Source organism: Rutilus rutilus (genome assembly GCF_951802725.1).
Source record: "Rutilus rutilus genome assembly, chromosome: 15".
NCBI classification, from domain to species: Eukaryota; Metazoa; Chordata; class Actinopteri; order Cypriniformes; family Leuciscidae; genus Rutilus; species Rutilus rutilus.
This window is the reverse complement of record NC_140220.1, coordinates 14062509-14085135: the sequence shown is the minus strand read 5'-3', so window position 1 is coordinate 14085135 and position 22627 is coordinate 14062509. Positions and strand designations below refer to the sequence as shown.

The 22627-nt window shown below is 38.4% G+C and overlaps 1 protein-coding gene across 1 annotated transcript in view; it reads left to right on the top strand.

Moving 5' to 3' along the window:
- Positions 1 to 22627, top strand: part of lama4 (laminin, alpha 4) — a 116154-nt gene that overhangs the window by 47435 nt on the left and 46092 nt on the right. The window contains exons 14-21 of the mRNA XM_084432716.1: positions 5633 to 5749; positions 6222 to 6370; positions 6516 to 6657; positions 8862 to 8955; positions 9034 to 9150; positions 13076 to 13261; positions 18242 to 18381; positions 18864 to 19028. Of these exons, the coding sequence (XP_084288842.1) occupies positions 5633 to 5749; positions 6222 to 6370; positions 6516 to 6657; positions 8862 to 8955; positions 9034 to 9150; positions 13076 to 13261; positions 18242 to 18381; positions 18864 to 19028 (1110 nt within the window). The remainder of the gene's footprint in view (positions 1 to 5632; positions 5750 to 6221; positions 6371 to 6515; positions 6658 to 8861; positions 8956 to 9033; positions 9151 to 13075; positions 13262 to 18241; positions 18382 to 18863; positions 19029 to 22627) is intronic.

Genomic DNA, 22627 nt, shown 5'->3' with positions numbered 1-22627 from the left:
TCCTGTAAATTGAAAAGTTTTGTGATTTTGTAAATATGTAAACCACAAATTATCTGATCTCATGGCATTACGTTGTAGTATCATATGGCTATTACAACCAATTCTTCAAAATCAGAGAATAGACTCTGGTCAACATCAGCAAATCATCCACTAGACGTTGATATCCCATCATCAATACACAACCATCAACACCAGAGTATATTTTTCCTTGGTTTTTATTGCCATAACAAGTTTGTCTTATAAAGACATGGTTATAGCAGTTAAAGAAAAACGAATGTTAAAGAAATAAAGAGTCAAAAGCCCAACTAAAGAAAGCACTAATCACGATCATAGTAACTTCAAATGAAATATTGTGATACATCATCAACATCTAAATGATGTTTTATTAACAAGGTTCGGGAGGAGCACGTTCAGATAATTAACACAGGTGGAGAGCACTCAGCAATCAATGGTAAGAGGTGTATATACTCAGCAGTCTCACCTCATTTCATTGACAGTTTTTGCAGCATTTAGCCCGGCAGTACCGTCCTAACAGGTCCGAATCGAGCGATTCCCGTCCGATGAATAATCTCTCGTCTTTGAGGAACCTCTGCTGCAATCCTCTGGTGTAATTTCATGGGCGTCAGGCTTAACAAACGGGATCATAACCACAGGCGAAACATCCGCGATCTCCTTCCGCGTATTATCTACACCGGTCCATACAATAATTCCCGCCATAGAGAAATGGTCAGTAAGGCAATGCTGCCCTCTTCACGCGAGGGGAAGGGTCTTCTTTCTTCGTCAGGCCGCCAGACAAAGTAAGCCGCGCCGCAGATTCAGTCCCGGCCAGTCCATAGCCTACTCAATGTCTGCTGGGTCAACTCAGTGAGTGCTCAGCTCGGCCCTTCTCGTGTCTGTCCTTGGTTGAGCTTGGCATTGTTGTTTGAGTCACGAGCCAGTCATGCCAGTTACACGTTTCTAAACTGTTTCTATAGCCTTCAATGATTTACCGTCATACATAAACAGTAGGTCGCACGATATATGCAGGTTGCTCACAGAATCATTAAGAACCTATCGTTAAACACTGTCCTGCAATTTATCTTCAAAATCGCGTAGAATCTTAAAAAAAAAAACAAAAAAAAAACTACATATACAAGCAGTGTGTTTCACGCCAAGAGTTTAGTAATCCTTAAGTGAAACACAATTAAATAAATGCAAGATGCCTACATTTATGCAAAGCTTCGTCTTTTACCATAAGCCGTCTCTTTTGTACTTCACTAAATGAACTTAAGACAGTCAAAACTGTTCTAAACGTGAACGGTTATCTTTGCTCGGTCACTTAAACTTCAATGTGCATAATCCTGCAAGGATTTCATCTCACTTCCTTTTGCCAGCTAAGCCACTCTCCTCCCTTTGTTCAGCCACACACCGCAGGAGCTCAGTTCTCCAGGTAAGTTTATCCACTGCCACAGCATTGATGTCTCCTCTGGTCATGGAGGAGCTCAATTTCTCTGGCTAATTTCTCTAATATTGCAACAGTAATGTCTCCTCCGCTCCTACTAGAGCTCCGTTTCTCTGGCTAATTTCTCCACTGCCACAGCAGTGATGTCTCCTCTGCTCCAGCAGGAGCTCTTTTACTCTGGCTAATCTTCTCCACTGCCACAGCAGTGATGTTTCCTCTGCTCCCACTGGAGCTCTTTTACTCTGACTAATGTCTCCACTGTCAGAGCAGTGATGTCTCCTCTGCACCCACAGGAACTCTTTTACTCTGGCTAATTTCTCCACTGCCACAGCAGTGATGTCTCCTCTGCTCCCACTGGAGCTCTTTTACTTTGGCTAATGTCTCCACTGCCACAGCACTGTCTCCTCTGCTCCAGCAGGAGCTCTTTTACTCTGGCTAATCTTCTCCACTGCCACAGCAGTGATGTTTCCTCTGCTCCCACTGGAGCTCTTTTACTCTGGCTAATATCTCCACTGCCACAGCAGTGATGTCTCCTCTGCTCCCACTGGAGCTCTTTTACTCTGGCTAATCTTCTCCACTGCCACAGCAGTGATGTCATCTCTGCTCCCTCAGGAGCTCTTTTACTCTGGCTAATCTTCTCCACTGCCACAGCAGTGATGTCTCCTCTGCTCTAGCAGGAGCTCTGTTTTCTATGGCTAATTTTTCCACTGTCACAGCAGTGATGTCTTTCCCAGTAGAGCACTTACGTTTTCTCTTTCATCCAGCGATGCAGTGTGAGAAAATCTCCTGGGCAAGCACTCATTTTCCTGTTTCCTTTCCGTCCAGCGAGCATTGGTCTCACAGCGGACGGAGTGAGAACTTTCCCAGTAGAGCACTTACGTTTTCTCTTTCATCCAGCGATGCAGTGTGAGAATCTCCTGGGCAAGCACTCATTTTCCTGTTTCCTTTCCGTCCAGCGGACGGAGTGAGAACCTTCCCAGTAGAGCACTTACGTTTTCTCTTTCATCCAGCGATGCAGTGTGAGAAAATCTCCTGGGCAAGCACTCATTTTCCTGTTTCCTTTCCGTCCAGCGAGCATTGGTCTCTCAGCGGACGGAGTGAGAACTTTCCCAGTAGAGCACTTACGCTTTCTCTTTCATCCAGCGATGCAGTGTGAGAAAATCTCCTGGGCAAGCACTCATTTTCCTGTTTCCTTTCCGTCCAACAAGCATTGGTCTCCCAGTGGACGGAGTGAGAACTTTCCCAGTAGAGCACTTACGTCTTCTCTTTCATCTAGCGAGGATTTGGTCTCGTAGCGGATGCAGTGTGAGAAAATCTCCTGGACAAGCACTCATTTTCCTGTTTCCTCTTTCTGTCAAGCGAGTATTGGTTTCACAGCGGACGGAGTGAGAACCTTCCCGGTAGAGCACTTACGTTTTCTCTTTCATCCAGCGACGCAGTGTGAGAATCTCTTGGGCAAGCTCTAATTTTTCCTCCTTTCTGTTTCCTCTCTGTCTAGCGAGCATTTGGGCTTAGCGGGAAGCGCAAATCCTCCCGATCTGTCACTGTAAACTACAACCGCTCCCCGTTCTCAGACCAACAGTGAGTCAGTCAGTCCAGGCAGTGAGCCAAAATTACGGGCCTTCCCGTTCAAGCTTCCAGGCCCCTTCTTGAGATGCTAGCCCGCCAAACTCGGCACTCATTTGGGGGGTCTTTAGTCCGGCGGCTGTCCTCTGCTCTTTAGCCTTTGGGGGGAGTACTCTGGGTTCGGGCCGAACTCCGAGCTCGGAGCCCTCCCTCCGGACAGCACGCCAAATACGCATTAAACTTTACCCCTTCAAATTATATGTAAGTGTGAACTCGTGAAACCTCAGTTATTTCTCATTAAGTCTGATTATGACAGAAATAAAGTCTTTTTTCTTCAGTTGATTTCATCTAAAGCTGTGGCTTAAGTCAGTTGTTTACAGTAAAATCTCACTGTCAAATTTACTAAACAAAAAAGTAAAATTCTGTGATTTGCTTTGTGTGCTTTTATGTGTTTTTGCACATAATGCTATAGTGGAGATATGTTAGTGTTTTATGATCTGTTGGGATTTAAAGGGTTTCTGTTGAGTTTTGTGTCACCATTGTGCTGAAGAGTAGAGCCTGTGCTTTCAGTCCAGGATGAGCAGAAAAACACTGTTATGCTGCATGTTGCTTTATTTAAAGGCAGTGACACTGTAGTTGCTGATGCATTGATGACCTTTTTAAGTTCTTCAACTCATTCATGTGTGATGATGATCACTAGTAGGATTTAGTTAAATTGATGTTTCTAGTTAGCTCATAAAGTCTTTTTCTTAGTGGATTCAAATGAAATAATCTCACAGTATAAATATTAAATGGCAATTGACCAATCAATTTCCTCAAATGAAATGAGTTATCTCAGGTTTTAATTCAGTACATTTAATAACAGTAACATACTGTAAAGATTACATTAAAGAACTGTAAATTCACAGCTGCTCTTGTTTTGATGCTTTTACAGGTGTGCTGTATAATTTTACAGTATAATTTATGATTTACAGTACTCTTGTAAAATTTACAGGCTTACTGGCAACCAAAATTGCCAGTAAGTTGCTGTAAATTTTACAGCAATTTGCTAGTGCTGTATTTTTACTGTTAAATTGTAGTTGATGTTTTACAGTAATCTTGTAAAATTTACAGGCTTTCTGGCAACCAAAAAAAAAACCACAGTCTCTTCAACTGTGCTGAGCATACAGCGTACACATGGTTGGTAAGATGAGGCAAAAGAATGTGTTCAAGAAAGGGAAAAGCAGGTCCTGCCATGGCTGTCTGAGCAGGGAGCGAGAACCATGGTCGTAGTAGGGTAAGGAAAGTGCAGTCGCTTGGTGTGGGTGAGTCGGGAAATTGACCATACGCCTGCGATTACTTGACCACTCCCACCCTTTTTAAGTTATGTGTGGTGAGTTGGCTCACATGATTTAAGTTTTGCACTTCTGAACTTCCGTTAAGGGAACATAGTGAGCATCGATGCTCCCTGGTATTCATGGTGCATTGTGGGACTTTTTTAGTAGGTGCGTTTCAGTGCACTGGAAGGATTCAGCAATCGGCACAGCCCTTATAATGGCCGACTCCGGCGAGGTGCACAAACTACAAAACATTTGGTCAAGAGGCAGTTCTGACCAACAGCAAAAAAATTGATTATGAGATTGGCTGGATTAGTTCCACCTTATTGTTGCAATGCACACAACAAGACCACGTGGTGATAATATTAAACAGGTTTGAAAATTTTGCAGCATCTAGGACTGCTCGAGAAGGCGCTGACCTGCTTATACTTAATGGTCATTGGCAAGAGTGAGAGTGAAAGTGACGTGAAGGCCAAGCATACTTGGAATTTGTCCTCTGCATTTAACCCATCCAAGTTAGTTCACACACATTAGAACTGTCAACTGTGAGTAGTGAACGCACGCACACGCACACACACACGGAGCAGTGAGCAGCCATTTTTGCTATGGTGCCCGAGGAGCGATTGGGGGGTTCGGAAAAAACAGAACCAGAACAGAAGAAATTCCATTCACTAGCCTCTCTGGACATCTAATATTGGATATACACGTACCATAACAACACCTTTTTGCCATGATGTTGAGAAGCCTTATCATTGCAGGGATTTGAATGGCTATTTGGGCTGTAAGTAATGCCATATACAAACTAGCATGTCTTGAGGGCGAATTCCAAACGACGTTTTTGCACCCTTGAAGGGCACTTCGGGAGGGGGGCACCAATTGTAGTCGCGTCCAAAACGATGTGAACAACTGAATCCCTTCATGGAGAGCCCTTCCACACTTCCGTTAGTGAAGGGAACATGTAATGTCTCTTCAAGGAAGTAATTTAATAATTTATGCTCATGTTCTGCCCTTCCGAATGAGTAGGGCATAGGGATGTTCACTTCCAATGGGAATTTGTCACTGGAGTGCTTAAACAGCTGCTAAGAGGCGTTGCAAATTCGACTGCAGTAGAAAAAAACAGACATTTCTTGAAAGAGATTTTGTCCGGACTAAGCAATGCCAAACATGCTGTCCAGTACAGTACAGTAAAAGCACATTTCATAACAAATAAGTAAAACCTTGAGTGAACTGTCTGAAATTGTTAAATATTTTTTGTCATGTAATGTTTTTGTGAATTGATGTCAGAAATATTTCATGTACTTTAACTCAGGCACAGCAGCAGCGACTAAAAGACATCTATGACATTGTCAATCAAACTATTGTTACGGCTGGTGTAATCGTCTCTGAGGCAAACCTTACTGTCCTTGAGGTGGAAGATATGATCACGGTAAATCTGCTTTTTATCAACTTCATTTCTGCATATTCTGTAGGCTACTGCATGTAGTCTTGCAACAGAAATATTATCCAAGAGGCCATATCTTTTTCAACTCTACACCTTATATTTTATACTTATAAAGTCTATTGACCATTTTCCATTAAATGGGACAAAATGGCTCACTAGATATATTTAGCTTGATTTTCTTTTTCTTGTTCACTGCCACTTTATGGTAGCTCCTTGGTAATTAGACTACTTCAAAATATTGACTATGTTTTCATACATTTTTACAAATGTTTTAAGATAGATTTCTGTGTTTTAAGATCTATGCACAAGTTTAAAAGCTCAAGACAAAGAAATGGTGTGCCGTACCCAAATTGAAATTTAAGAACACAAAAAGAACAAACAGTTCATTGTCAATAACCCCTTTAAACATCAATGAACATATATATTAATTGTTATTTTATTGAATCTGTGTGTATAGAATGTGAGTGAACAACATGCAGAAATCGATGGGGCTCATGTGTCGCTGGAGAGAAAGACAGAGAAAATGTCTCAGTCAGACAGAGAACTAGTTCTGAGAGCCGAGGATCACGCTGACGATCTGCGGAGACATGCTGAAGAACTTCAGTAGTGAGTTTCAAACCAGAAATGACCAATGTTATTTCTCTAGCTGTATGATATTTCAAATGTACTCTCATTCATGACTGTCATGACATGGCGAACGCTCGTAGGAGCATCACTAACATGACAATCGCTGCTCTTATCTCTCCTTTAGTAATCTGAAAGGAAGCGATGCAAATGGACGCGTGCAGAAAGCCCTGAACGCCTTGAATGTGTATGACAATATTGTCAAAAACATAGATAACGCTAACATCACTGGCCTGACTGCTCTCAACATCTCCAGCACTACACATGCCGTAAGTCAAGTCAAGTCAACTTTATTTTTGATAGTGCTTTATAAAATAGGAAGCAGCTTCACAATATTAAACAGGAAGGTAACAAAATGAATGATGCTAAATTCAAGTTCAGATTCTGCAGTAAAATGGCTGTAGCAAGATGTTATGAGGTTGAAGGATGAACCCAATAGCAGACAGTTTGCAGGACACACAAGGTTTATTATATACAAATAATGGGGAAAACAAAGCCCACGAGGGGGCAAAACAAGACTGGACAGGACAACGAGTGACTAAACTAGACTACGACTTTGGCAATAAACAAACAGCAAATACAAGATCAGAACTTCACTAGACAATCCACTTGACAGGAATACTCACAGAGAGATCGCACAAAGTATGACAATGAACCGACACAAGACAGCAGACATGAGGGGATTAAATAGGGAACAAATGATGAGGGCAACAGGTGATAATGGGGAAACAATGACTAAACAAGGATAACAAGGAGGGCGGGGCTAGATGATGAGACAACACAAGCACATGGCCCAGCAAAAGGCCATGTGTGTGCACATAAAACATGGGTCTGTCATGATCCTGCCTCAAGAATTAAAGAACATCAAGGACTAGATGGCAGGATCATGACACAAGACAAGTGTCATTATTCAGCCAAATTCAGTTCAGTTCAGTTTAATAACTTATAAAGTTCATTTATTATGAAATAAGTTTGAATCCGCTATATGCAGCTCTACTGAAGACAATACTTTGGTTCCTATTACTAATTTAATTGCAGAATATAGAAAACTACAAACTACAAAAACTACAAGTAATTGTAAACAGATAATACCATGTAAAAAGGTAATACCATGATATACAGTACCAGTCAAAAGTTTGGAAACACTACTATTTTTAATGCTTTTGAAAGAAGTCTCTTATGCTCATCAAGCCTGCAGTTAAAAAAAAAAAACAAAAAAAAAAACAGTAATATTATGAAATATTATTACAATTTAAAATAATGGTTCTCTTTTTTAATATACTTTAAAATTTAATTTATTTTTGTGATGCAAAGCTGAATTTTTATCAGCAAGTACTCCAGTCTTTGGTGTCTTATGATCCTTCAGAAATCATTCTAATATGCTGATTTATGATCAATGTTGGAAACAGTTGTGCTGCTTAATATTTTTTTATAACCTGAGATACTTTTTTCAGGATTATTTGATGAATAAAAAGTTAAAAAGAACTGTATTTATTTAGAATAGAAATCTTTTGTAACAATATACACTACCGTTCAAAAGTTTGGGAACAATAACTATTTTTTTTTTAAGAAATTAGTACTTTAATGCAACAAGAATGCGTTAAATTGATAAAAGGTGATGGTAACGATTTATATTGTTAGAAATGTTTTTATTTTGAATAAATGCTGTTTTCATGAATAAATGCTGTTAACGTTTTACTCATCAATGAATCCTGAAAAAAGTATTCCAAAAAAATATATTAAACAGCACAACTGTTTCCATCATTGATAATAACTGAGTATCAAATTATCATATTAGAATGATTTCTGAAGGATCATAAGACACCAAAGACTGGAGTACTTGCTGATGAAAATTCAGCTTTGCATCACAAAAATAAATTACATTTTAAAGTATATTAAAAAAGAGAACCATTATTTTAAATTGTAATAATATTTCATAATATTACTTTTTTTTTTTTTTTTTAACTGCAGGCTTGATGAGCATAAGAGACTTCTTGCAAAAGCATTAAAAATAGTAGTCTTTCCAAACTTTTGACTGGTACTGTATATATATTGTCCACGTACACTTGCGCATAGTTTTTCAGGTAGCTTTGCAGGAAGGTTTCTTCAAGCATCTTGGACTCGATGATGGTGAGATCAGATCATCCTGGCTGTTGTCAGATTCCTTGTGCATACAGAAATCTCACTGGATTATTACAATTAATGGCAAAAAGAATGTTTGGAAATGTAAACTGATATTTCCTACTGACACACTACAGCAAAAGATATAAATAACTGACTTAAAACCATTTTTTGTTTGTTTATCATTCAAATGTTTGGAATACATGGTGATACAACTTGGTGAAAAAAAGAATCAATTTCTTTCAAAAACATAAAAAAATGTTGTATTGAATCTACACCTTTGAATGCTAATGTATCTCTGTGTATGGTGGTTAATGTGGTTACTTGACGTGTCCCTTGATGTTTTTCTCAGGATATTGACGGATTAAACTCTCAACTGAGCCTCATGCGCTCTCAGAGTGACAGTGTGTTAACAGAGGCCTCAACCCTGTTCTTTCAGCAGAAAGGTAAAGCAGAGAGAGTGCTTTTTCTCACTTTTCCTACTTTGTGGATAAAACTAAGTCCACTTTATTTTATTTTTGCAGACATTGTATCCACAGTCCTCGACAATAAGAAATACATCGAAGAGACCAATGAGATGATGGATAGCTCCTCTAAAAAAATAGCTAAGATCATCAGTGACATCGATGCAATTCATAAAGGCAAGAATAAATTGTACATTTACTTTTTTTCGTTGTATCTCTGCCTGTATTTGGTGTTTGAAGCTCTGCCAAGATTGATTTTGAATTCTTTAATTTATCATTTTCTGTTTATTATATCTTCTTTACACTTGATATTGCTTCTCTTCTTAGAAATAAGTTAGAGTCAGAACATTTTTGAGGATAACATTAAAGGGGACCTATTATGCATTATTCACTTTATAAGGTGTTTGATATGGCGGCAAATCAATGACAAAATTAACGGAGCGCACAACTGATGCTGGCGCGCGCAGTAAATGACATTCGCGAGAGGATAACAGATCTACACGCGAGGAAACGGGAACTCGCGAGCTCATTCAAACCCTGTGCGCGCGCATTACATCTCATCTGCACGCAATACAAGCCCTTGCGCGCGCGCATATGATCATTCCCCACACTCTCGCGCTTGATCTCCTCTCGCCTGCTGCTTTTGCTCGCTCGAACACTTTTATTTTTGGCAGTCGAGGGGCGGGACTTACTGTTTTAATAGAGCATCACAGTCCCGCCCACAGCCGGTGCCGGAAGTAAGAATTCAATACAATTTCTCCATTGACAGTTGGGGTATAAGCCATAAAAACGTAACCATACATGGTAGACTTAAAACCAGCTACGGCTGTACTAAGCGATTGTATATGCTCATATAAACGACAAAAGTTCATGGGGCACTAACCTTGTTTTGACATAAATGCCTTTTATTCGCGATGTCTTGGATAAGTACTTCATTACCCACAATCCTGAACAATCCCACAATCCCACAGTGATGCATCTGATTGGTGGAACTCGTGTAACTGTCTGGTTAAACCCCGCAAAGGTCCGTGAAGACTGAAGATCATTAATAAAAATAAATAAATACATAAAAACCTGTGTTGCGTTTTTGCACGGTAGACTTATCAGTGCAATCATGATCTCCTTGGCTGCCATGATGGCTTTTTTCAAGGAGGAAAACAAAAGTGTTCAAAGAGGTGAAAACCACTTCAAATCGGGTCATGTAGTTGAGTGTAGCTTGTGGGTTTTGTAAGGGCCAGCATGAGGGACAAGACCTACAAAGTTGTGGTGAGTTTTGCAGGGAGGTTGGTAACGTTAGTTAGCATTATCGTTCACTTTAGCTAGGCTACTGTAGCCTTCATATGGTATGAGTCATATCAAGCATTTTATGATGCCACTGTCAAAACAATATTTAGCCTAGGCATACCTCTTCATGCATTTACTGAACATTTGTGTAATAATTCATGGCAAGTTAATAAACTGAATATGATGGTGGTCCTAGAGCAGACCATGCACTGGTCCATGCATCAGACTGGTGGCGTGGTGCACTTTCTGGTTTGTTGACGACTGAGCAGTGATTGCAGTCAGGTACAAAGCACTGCACCATGTTGCTAACGTTATCGTTAACCGCTTTCACACATGCACACAATATAAAATACACGATAAAATACACGATGATAAATATAAAATTCAATACACAATACCTATATAAAACACTATTATTTACACGATTACTACTGAAAGAACTGCTATTAACTGCACATTCACTGGAGGAAAAAGTTCGCGTGGCCGTCGTCAGATTTGGAAGTCGCTCAAAAGGCTCTTTCGCGGTTGTGGCTTCAGTCGACTTCAGTGAGGCGCGGTGGTTTATGGGATGAGTAGTTCCTTCGCTCGGAAATGAAAATATGTACACAGTCTTGTACCTTTGACTTTTTGGGGATTTTCTCTTCGTTTTTTCACTCGAAATGATATGTTGTATGCTTATGAGTTCAGCCGTAGCTGGTTATCCTCAGACATGCTCTAAAACTCTTTAGATACGGATTTTTCCAAAACGTCAATGGGAGAAATGAATGGGAAATTTACTTCCGGCACCTAAGCTCTCTCGGGCTGTGGGCGGGACTGTGATGCTCTATAGCCTCAAATGTCATTGGTTACTTCCCCTTTTCCGGAAGTCAGTTGTGATTGGACGCCTGTCCGATGACCCGTAATTCACTTGACTTCAGACATGATATTTGTTGTATTTATTTATATTAATGTGTAATGTGATTTAATGCATTGGTAATATAGAATAGATAGAATAGATTCTTACCAGATACTTTATTAACAGAAAGTCGTACTAGTGATTGCATTGTGTTGTTTAGAGATATTTACTGACCGTAATGACGCATTTCCATGGTTATTAGCATTGTAAATCTACCAAAATTCTTATAATTTGTTTACATTTTATATTTATAACACTATTATTTGTGTTATTGGCATTAAAATATCTAAAAGAAATTGGAGAAAAATGGGAATGCAAAGTCATATTTGCTGTAATTCATTTTACCACATATTGTCAAAAAATTGCCAGCCACACAATTGATAACCAGCCACTATACTCCCTTTCACCACTATTAACATTTACCCAACCAAAATTATATTGGATCTGAGAACCTCAGAAATGTAAAAAGTGTCCATTAAATCGTTGTAAATATAGCAAGGGCTTTGGATGGAAGATAAATTACTTGTTTATGTCAATAAGCAAGAGTTTTTGTATAAGCTTTTTGTTATCATCCTGTGTATTACTATTATGTCAATTTTGAGCGGTTCATTATATTTTCTATTAAATGTAAAAGGGATTCTGGCAGCATGAATGCATTTTTTTTTTTTTTTTTTTTTTTTTTTTAGATATATATTTGTTCAGATGGGGTGTAATCATTCATGCTGTGTACTGTACTTGCCTCATACTTTCTCTTATTAGGTTATTCGCTTACAAAAAGTTAGATGATTAAGATCACTATATAATGTTGTAATATCTACTTTGCTGGGTTTAATAATTTGCTGGGTTTAATTTTGTTCCTCTGTATTCTGTAGCAAATTCTGAAAAGGCATTTGTAAGCTATAATTAATGCTGTGTACTGTATCTTAACTTGAGAAGCCAGAACCCCTTTTACATTTAATAGAATCACTAGTAAGACTTCCTGTTAATAAAGTATCTGGTAAGAATCTATTCTATATTAACAATGCATTAAATCACATTACACATTAATATAAATAAATAAAACAAATTAAGTGATGTCTCATGTCTGAAGTCAAGGACAGGCGTCTAATGACATTGTAACCAGTAACAGTAAGTCCCGCCCCTCGACTGCCAAAAATAAAATTGTTCGAGCGAGCAAAAGCAGCAGGCGAGAGGAGATCAAGCGCGAGAGCGTGGGGAATGATCATGCTTTGATCCTGCATGATCACAGGGTTTGAATGAGATCTGTTATCCTCTCGCGAAAGTCATTTACGCAAATGCGCCATAATGCGCCAGCATCAATTGTGCGCTCCGTTAATTTTGTCATTGATTTGCTGCCATAGTTTGAACACTGATGTGTGTCCACAGTGTGTGTAAACAACAAGCCTAAAATTGTAAAGATCCACCCACTCCCTTTTTTAAATGATTCCCATAAATCATTAACAGTGGGTTCCAGATTTCCCCCTACGTGATGCACAATGAAGCACAAATCATTTTACGCCGGACTGCTTCACAAACTGGATTTGCATGCTGGACGCTGGATTTGCACTAAAGTTGTTTCTGAAAGATTTTTTAGATTTGATTAAATCTGTTTAATTCCAAAACAATATAAAGGTATCCACTAACCATTCAGAAAAGCCAAGTTGCAGTCTAAATTTTTTTCCTGAGTCTCTCCATCAGTGTCCGACTCGAACATGTAAGGCTGAACACCACTAAAACGGGTTTAAACTGGAAACCATGATTTTAAATGAGACCATAAAGTTAACTAAGAGTTCTAGTCAAGTTTGAGACTGCTCTTGTTAGAGTTCCATATTCCATTTGACCAGGGTTGTATTTCGACACTAGTATTGCATTTACATTATATGTGTATGTGCATGTTTGAGTGTGTTTTTTGTGTGTTTCTAGACCGGACTCCGAGACGTCTGCAGTTCACTCAGGAAGTGGCTGAGGGGACTCTGAACCGCTCTGCTGAAGTGCTGCAGAAAGTGACACCCATCTTGAAGAGAGTGGAGGAGTGGGACGGCAACATGAAAAAAGAGGCATATTCTGCTGCAGCGTTTGACCGCACTGTTCTGTCTGCTGGCGAGGCAGGTATGGTAGACTTCCATCAACACAGAAAAGTTCTATATATAGAAACTATACATCCATTTACAATGTCAGGGCTCGGACCAGAAAAGTTATAGTCGCAGATTGATGTTTGCTTTATGCAAATAACATGCAGCTTTGTTGGTTAAGTCCAATGTTGCATAATTTAACAACAGTGTGTGAGCATAGACTGTGTGAGATTTTCATAAAACGAAAGCATGTCCATTGCTGGGTTTATGCTGAATACATTGTCATAAAATGATGCAAAAACACCCGACAATTGATAGTCTCTTCTACAGCCAGCAACAGTTAGTGATCTTTTAATTCAGTGGTAGTTTCATAGCCAAAACTTGTTTATTCATTTAAGTTTATCTGCCATGTTGTTACACCAACTGAATGTATTCAGCACATAACCCCATAACTTAAAAATACATGTTCTCATAAAAGCAAAAACAGAATACAAAGAGTCAAAAATGGATGGAAATGTTGGGTAACACTTTACAATACGGGTGCACTAATATGCATTAATTCATGCTTAACTAATGCACAGATAATCATGTGTTAATGTATGACTCATGAAGAACTAAACCATTAATTAATGATTACTGCATCAGTAACTAATAAAGATTCTAAATGATTAATAGATTAAGTAATATATGAATTGTTATTAATTAAATGTGCCATAATGTATTAATTCCTTAATAACATATTTTATTAACTAATAGTGTAAATTAATGCGTTAATCACCACGATGGGTTGAAGTCATGTACTTCAACTTCAAATTGTCTGCTTTAATTAATCATTAACTAATGATTTGCAAATGTAGCATTATGTTATGACTTTACTTGTTGAGGCACATGACTATTAACTAACTGTTAAATAATATGCCATTTTGGTTTTGACATCCACACTAAGCCATGGATTTCAATTTCCAACCATCTACAACCAAGATTTCACTGAGTCCGATGAACCTTGTTGTTCATGGCACAGGAATATGTCAGGTTAAAGGAGAACTATGGCGTTATTTTTTTGTCAAAAGTTATGAGCGTGTAAGTTGTGTTATTTCACACGCGCAAAAATGAACCTTCAGCTGGCATGATAAAAGTACTCGCGCACAAATTCAACAACCGAGAGGTGTACAGGTAGCTGCGAGCGAGCGCCTGGCATACGCTCATAGGTTAACTCTGCTTGTACAGTGGAATCCTGCTCGCGCGCAGCGGGCTTCTGCTCGCGGAGTGCTGTTTTGCTCGCGCAGTGGATTTCTGCTCGCTCAGCTGATTTCTGCTCCCTCGAGTCTACATGACTTTTGACAATTTGGGGGCGGAAACCAAGGAGGGCACTGACCCTCTTATGATTGGTAATGAGAGCTGTCAATCAAGGTACCGCTGAACCATACGTCATAGCAGTGTGAGGACGACAGCGCCAGCCTGACAGTCTGATGCCGGAAGTGGGCGGGGTCAAAGTCCGAGGCCAGAAGTGGACGGAGTTCATGTTTAACACGGTAGAACAAGGAAAAGAAGAAGAGAAGAAGCTAAAAATAAGTTATATCTTTGTTGGATACAACATACTTAACGTTACGCTTATACAAAACGGCTCTAAGTATTTTGTAAGTTAATATTCAACAATACTATTGATCTGTCATTGACACCATTATATGAGAACTGAACTGAGCTGGATGATAACATCACAGTTTTCTCCAGAATGGCTAACGTAACGTTATATAGATTAATTAACTGAATGAATAACTTTTTTACAACAGAAATGAATCAACACTGAACCTACTTAAGCTGGATTATGACACTGTTTTGTTCTAGATCTGCCGAGACAAACTTTTTTGCATTATTTCCCTATCCGTGTAAAGCTGCTTTGAAACAATCTGTATTGTAAAAAGTGCTATATAAATAAAGGTGACTTGACTTAATAAATGTGACTAAGTGAGAATTGTGACGATGGCACTTGATTATGTATTGTTATTTTACAGCTGGATTGTATCACTTTGTTAGGTTACATATTTATGGTTTGTGGTTTAATTTGTTGTTAAGCGTTGTATTTTATAGAATTTGTTTAATTTTCTGACCATGAGAATTGCATTAATTGTATTTTATTTCACCTACAGAACCACATAATTCAGAGAGGTTCAGCGCTAAAAGCTTTGGAGCAATGCACAACATGCTGCAGAAATGTTCACTGCCCTTTTGGTGATAGCAGTATTTTTAAACAGACAAAACGGGACAAATTGAATAATCACATTAAAATCCACTTTAAAAAGGCTGTTGTTCATGGAGGTATGAACATCTGGAGTTATTTTTTAACATACAGTGGCAATAGATATTATTTTACATTTATCCATTTGGCAGACGCTTTTATCCAAAACGACTTGCTTTGCATTTCAAGGTACACATATTTAATAGTAGTCCCTTTGGAATTAGATGGTTTTCTGCATGATTAAGACAAAATATTAAATTATCTTCATTAACGTCTAAAGGTTACACAAACAATCCACACTGAAACTTAAGCTAACAAAACACAAACAATGATATATTTCTGTGTTTATATTTTGTTATAATATTTTATATCTGTGAATGCATCCCATTAAACATGCAAACACATAGGATAAGTTTGAGTGGGGTTGGAATTAAAGGAGATGAAAGGCGCCTCAGGATTAACTCCATTTGTATGGAGTTTTGATTTATTTGATTTATTTTTCACTTGAGAATTATTGTTAAATGTGTGCCTGCATAACTTTTATAAGATTTATTTTCTTTGGTTTGATTTGATTTTTTTATAACTTATTTATTATTTAGTTCGATTTTGTATTTTTATTTAATTACTATTATTTATTTGGAGCAATTAAATCAAATGTTCAAACGCTCAACCTTTGTTTTCATATCATTATTTTGTTTTAAGCTTTGTTCAATTTATATTGTTAATCATTTGACTCAACAAATGGATAAAGTATAATTTTAACTTTTAAAAAACTATTAACATTTGTTAATAGTAGTATATTGTATTTTGTTAATAGGACAAAACATAATTCTTATATTTTATCATATTTGAGATATTACATTTTCAATTAAATCGTTTAAATGCCTTGCTGCGCCCACTTCCGGCATCAGACTTTGACCCCGCCCACTTCCGGCATCAGACTGTCAGGCTGGCGCTGTCGTCCTCACACTGCTATGACGTATGGTTCAGCGGTACCTTGATTGACAGCTCTCATTACCAATCATAAGAGGGTCAGTGCCCTCTTTGGTTTCCGCCCCCAAATTGTCAAAAGTCATGTAGACTCGAGGGAGCAGAAATCAGCTGAGCAAGCAGAAATCCACTGCGGAAGCAAAACAGCACTCCGCAAGCAGAAGCCCGCTGCGCGCGAGCAGGATTCCACTGTACAAGCAGAGTTAACCTATGAGCGTATGCCAGGCGCTCGCTCGCAGCTACCTGTACACCTCTCGGTTGTTGAATTTGTGCGCGAGTACTTTTATCATGCCAGCTGAAGGTTCATTTTTGCGCGTGTTTAATAACATAATGTGCTCGTGAGCATGTCTTACACGCTCATAACTTTTGACTAAAAAATAACGCCATAGAGAACTCCGGTCAATTTTAACATTGAGCTCATTTTTTTGTACATTTGGAGTGCTGTCAGTACAGAGAACAACGACAAAAATCGGTGTTGCCTACACCGAGTTATCCTCTTTTTAAAATGTGCACCCTGTTGACTTCAATGGGGCAAGTTTTAAACCTGCTTTTAGGCTCTTAACATCCTTGATGTGTCATTACAAGTGCACAGGTCATGTGAGTGATTCCTTCGGAGTGAACGCGGGTGAATCTAACTGCAGTAGATGTGAAAGATATTAATAAAAAATGTTTATTCAGCCAGTGAACATACCTGTATTTACATCCTGTTTTCGGTCGAAGTCCACAGTAGTCGATTGTCGAGTTCACGCGCGTGATCACAGGTACTAAACCTATGCGCGTGAACTCGACAATCGATTACTGTGGACTTCGACCGAAAACATGATGTAAATACAGGTATGTTCGCTGGCTGAATAAACATAATTTTTATTATCTTCATGAGTCATACATTAACACATGATTATCTGTGCATTAGTTAAGCATGAATTAATGCATATTAGTGCACCCGTATTGTAAAGTGTTACCAAATGTTGTTATAAATTAGAAATAATTTTAAATATTGCTTTAAAATAGTTAAAAGTAACTAAAACGAATAAAAAAAAAAAAAAATAAATAAATAATATATATATATACATAATTATTTGGGTTTGCCATATCAATGCTTATTTCAGATTAAACTTATTCCTCTAATGCACATGTGACTTTTGAGGCATTTAAAAATAATAAACGGTTTAATGATCTGTTTATCATTAACGGATCATTAATGTTGACATAACCATTATCATTAATGTTTAATGATAATGGTTTAACGGTTTAATGATCTACAGAAAAATAGTGAGAGCTTTGGTGATAACTAAGCGAATATTTAATTTAATTAATACTAATTTCTTGCTACAAATGACATCAAAGTGGAAAAGTTCGTCAGAAATGTACATTTACACACAAACTGACCACCAACCGCAGATTTCAGACACCTTCACATAAAAAAAGTAGAAATAAGAAATAAGCACACTGGTTTGTATTGCAAATAGTTTTACCATTTACTTCACTTTCTTATTCTTCTAGTTATTTATATAGCCTAAAGCGGCGAATTAATTGGAAATATTGCACATCCACAGGAAATAGTTTACTACATTGAAAAATAAAGCATTCCAGATTAATTACTTGTGTTTCCATGACCAGAAGGCAACTGTCAACATTGCCACAGCAGTTCTTTGGAACAGAGATATTGTGCATGTTGGCTTTTTTTTGTAAATTTGTGCAGGATTATGAAGATTGTTGCTAATGCTTTCTCTCTGTCCGTGTGTGTGTGTGTGTGTGTGTGTGTGTGTGTGTGTATTTGTATGTGTTTAGTCGAGGACCTGTCAGAGATCGTGCCAGAGCTACTCGATAAGCTGCGAGTGGTTGAAGAGAAAAAACCTGTGAATAATGTCTCCACAAACATCATGAAAATCAGAGAACTCATCGCACAGGCCCGCAGTGTCGCGAAGAAGGTACACCAGGCAATAAACAAACATAATTTTGACTGACCCACTTATAGAGCACAATACATTAAGTCACATTCAGAATCTCCATTCAGATTTTTTTTTTTTTTTTTATAAGCCTTTTATTTATAAGAACATTATGTGAAACATTATGTGAAACTCATGCAGCATAAACAAAGCACAGCACCTCTATTAACGGTGGTTTAGATGCATCTTTGGTTGCCAATATTCCTTTGATCAAAAGTATTGTATCCCAAATGGTGAATGCTATTTGTCATGTTTTAAATACTAACATACTAAAGTGCATAATAAAGTGCTCGATTGTTGTTTTAACTGTACTGTGTTATTTGATATTAACTCACATTTTAAATGTACTAAATTGCACCTTCATCATTACAAATATGTATTTACATATAATTTAAGTGCATGGCATACAAGTTTAATTGGAAATGGCATTCAATTATTATACATATTTTTTTCTCTAATTGCAGGTGCAAGTGTCCATGAAGTTTAACGGCCAGTCTGCCGTAGAGGTTCATCCCTACTCCAACCTAGATGAGCTGAAGGCAGTCACATCCATCAGTTTCTACATCCGAGTGGACCCAGACAAAGACCCGATAGAAGATCGCTTCCTACTGTACCTCGGAGACAAGCAAGTGAGCACTAGCTAGAAAACTGGGGCCGAAAGGGGGGAGAGAATGACTATCATTCATTCAAACACTGGTCCATTCAGGAATTAAACACATTGGGCCCTATTATAAACCTTGTGCAATGCAGTGCCAAGCACGACGCAAGTGTTTTTTGCTAGTTTCAGCCCGACGAAGTTATAATTTTTACATCCTGCGCCACGTTGTTTAAATAGCAAATGCATTTGCGCCCTGGTCTGAAAACGATGTGTGTTCAGGTGCATTTTGATTATGCGTAATGGTGACCAAACATTTTCAATAAATCACCAACACGTAAACCCCTGTTAATTCTCAATAAGAACTTCTATAGCCGTATGACTGAAATAAAGTCAATCTGGGTAGTAATAAGTGAAGCTGGAAGTGCTGTTGTTTAATCCTCCTCTGCTGAGATCTTGAGAGATTTAATGTATTTATCTTCAGCTAATTTCATCTAAAAGCCTAGTTCACACTACAGGATTTTAAGCCCGATTTAAGCCCGATTTGCAAGTTAACGAGCTCGCCGACCGGTCGGGCTGTAATCGCGTGCAAATCTGCGGGTGATCCGCGCTCGCCAATCTTTAAGTGTGAAATACTTAAGGACGCATCAAACACGCTCGCTGACACATCGCCGACGTGTCGCCGACGCCAGAAAAATATCTAGCATGCCAAATATCTGGAATTGTCGGCCGACTCGATAGCCTGCGGTGTCACGTGTCGCGACGAGCAACAGCCAATGATCAGCTTGTTATGACATTACAAAAGCCCTTTGTATTTGTAACCATCGTTGCCAAACCACAACAGGCAGCTGCTTTTTCATTATAATGTTTTACTCACTTCCAACTCTCTCTGACAGACAATCCCTGCTGCCCGCGTGTGCTTATCAATGATGCGCGGGTTGATCCAAAATGAGGTTACGCGTCATCCAAAAATATTTTTAATGATATTCGGGTCGCGGTCGGTCGGGTCGTTTGAAATAAAGATGCCAATTAAACCTTTGTAATTTATATAGTACTAGACACAATTTTCTATGAAATACATAGGCCTACACTTTATTGGCTGAATAACTGGCAAGAAGTACGATGACGCACAAGCTCAGTCTGCAGGTAGAGATGGAGGCGGCAAGAGAAAAGGTGAAGACTGGGGAGTGGAAGCTCCGCAAATACACAAATAGAAAGAGCAAAGTGTGGGAGACATTTGCCGAAATAATGAAAGATGATGACCAAAGTGCTGGCTTTGTCATGTGTACTTCTTGCGATGCTATTTACACATTAGATAGCCACAAAACTGGCACAACCAACCAGGCACGGTGCCAGGATTCCAGTTTTGGATGGGCCAGACCAATTGTGGGTGGGCCTTAAATTAAAAACGTTAAAAAAAACAAAAACATTATCCAATCACTGCTTAACCTAATAAAAAAATATTGACTAATATAGCCTACTGTTATATTGTCTGTGCGTATACATAATATAGATTTTAATAGCTTGATGTCCTTTAAATATTTTGTTGCATTGTTAAAAGTTTCGGTGCATAGGACGGACCTATCCGCGATCGCTCTCCATGGTTCTGACCGCTTTGGAATCTCCATTACGCATCATACGCATCATACCTGGGCTGCGTTTCCCGATAAATTGTCTCTTAGCGCGCTACAAAGACGCTTAAGGTATAACTAAAGGTATATACCACTAAAGGTATATCATTGCTAGGCGTCTGCAGGGCTATCATCCATTCGCGAGGCAGAGGCGCTGGCGCCCTCCTAGCAACAGCGCTGTTTTTGGTAAAACATGATTTTGACGACTTCATTAAGTTTTGTTTTATAGAAAACTCTTTTTAAAAGATTTTCGTTTTGTATAAATTGTATCTTAATTTTGATCAATGTTTTATCAATCAATTGCCTGTATTTAATAAATAAGAAGCAAATATATAGCAGACAATGTAATAAGGCGCCGGCACGATCGCATTGCATGTGAACTGGAGGGCGCCGAAACTCAGCTTGTGCCTCACATATTTGAGAAATATAGGCTATATATTACAGAAAGCTTGAAATGTCTACTTTTAAGCGAAAATATTCAAACCAAAATAAATAGGCTACTCTCTGATTATGTAATCCATATGAAATGTGCATTTCTCTCTGGCGTTCATGGTGAGTCGTCAACTTCATCTTTGCAGCGACACAGAAAACACCAGTTTATTACTAAACAATTAAATGTCTCTCCTTGCTAATTTAGACATTCATAATCATTACTTTAACCGGTTCTTTGTGGCAATCTGTATGCGTGCGTTCATAACGCTTATTATCCTGTAGGCTATAGCCTATTTAAGTAATTAAATTAATATAAAGGGGCGATTTGTCCACGAATGGCTTAAATGAACAACTACTAGTCGACTAGGAAAAAACTTTAGTCGGAGGCAGCCCTTATTCCACATATTTTCGAACCAGCAGGCCATTCTGGGTTGAGCGAGCGACCCTGCGGAATGAGCGAGCGGAGCGGAATATTCAGAAATGCGCTCTCCGCTCACGAGCTCTGATCGGAACAAACCCGAACCTCACTGTCTGCTGAACTTGCGCAGAAACATCAAAATAGACATAGCCAGCTTTTTAAAATAGTTTTTAAAACTAAACATTTAGACTATTTTAGTACAAATTATGAGCTTATTGACCCCTAGTTCCTATATGGCCCAATGACGCTACGATGAGCATTTACTACTTTTAAAAAATGCGGGTCAGGAAGCGGGTCGGGTACAATATTTTCTTTTTCTTTTTTTGCGGTCCGAGTTGCGGGCGGGTTAGTTGAAAACGTCGGTCGGGTGCGGGTTGTTTATACATTGACCCGCGCATCACTGGTGCTTATCCATCCGTTCACCCATATTCTTTTTTTTTTTTTTTCAGGGTTCTAAACAGATCATTGAGCAAACAATATATACAGGTATATATATATATATATATATATATGTTTGTATATGTGTGTGTGTGTGTGTAGGCTATATATATATATATATATATATATATATATATATAATATAATATAATATAATATAATATAATATAATATAATATAATATAATATATATATATATATATATATATATATATATATATATATATTAGGGGTGTGCCGGTTTCAGAATTGGTGATTACGGTTATGACGTGAGTCAAATGACAAAACTCATCATCCGCACCAACGTTTTTTGACGCGCCCGCCATCCGCTGATTGTTTTGCTATGGACGATGCAATGCTTTGCTGATGCGAGCCGCAAGAAAGCCCTTGTCTGTTCTAGAAAGGATGCAGCAAAGATATTTAATGCTAATGTATGAGGCATAGGCCTACGCTGAGTTTCATTCATTTACGATGAGATGCACTCTAGTTCACAATGGAATGCAAGTGAACGCGGCGCACCGGCGTCTCCATGTCATGGTTATTATATTGTCTATTTGCTTTTTATTTATTAAATACATGCAATTGGTTGATGAAACATTTATTAAAATTAAGATACAATTTGTACAAAACGAAATTCGCTTTAAAGAAATGCTTTCTACAAAGCAAAACTTAATGAAGTGGTAAAAATCATGTCTCACGAGTTACAAAACAAAA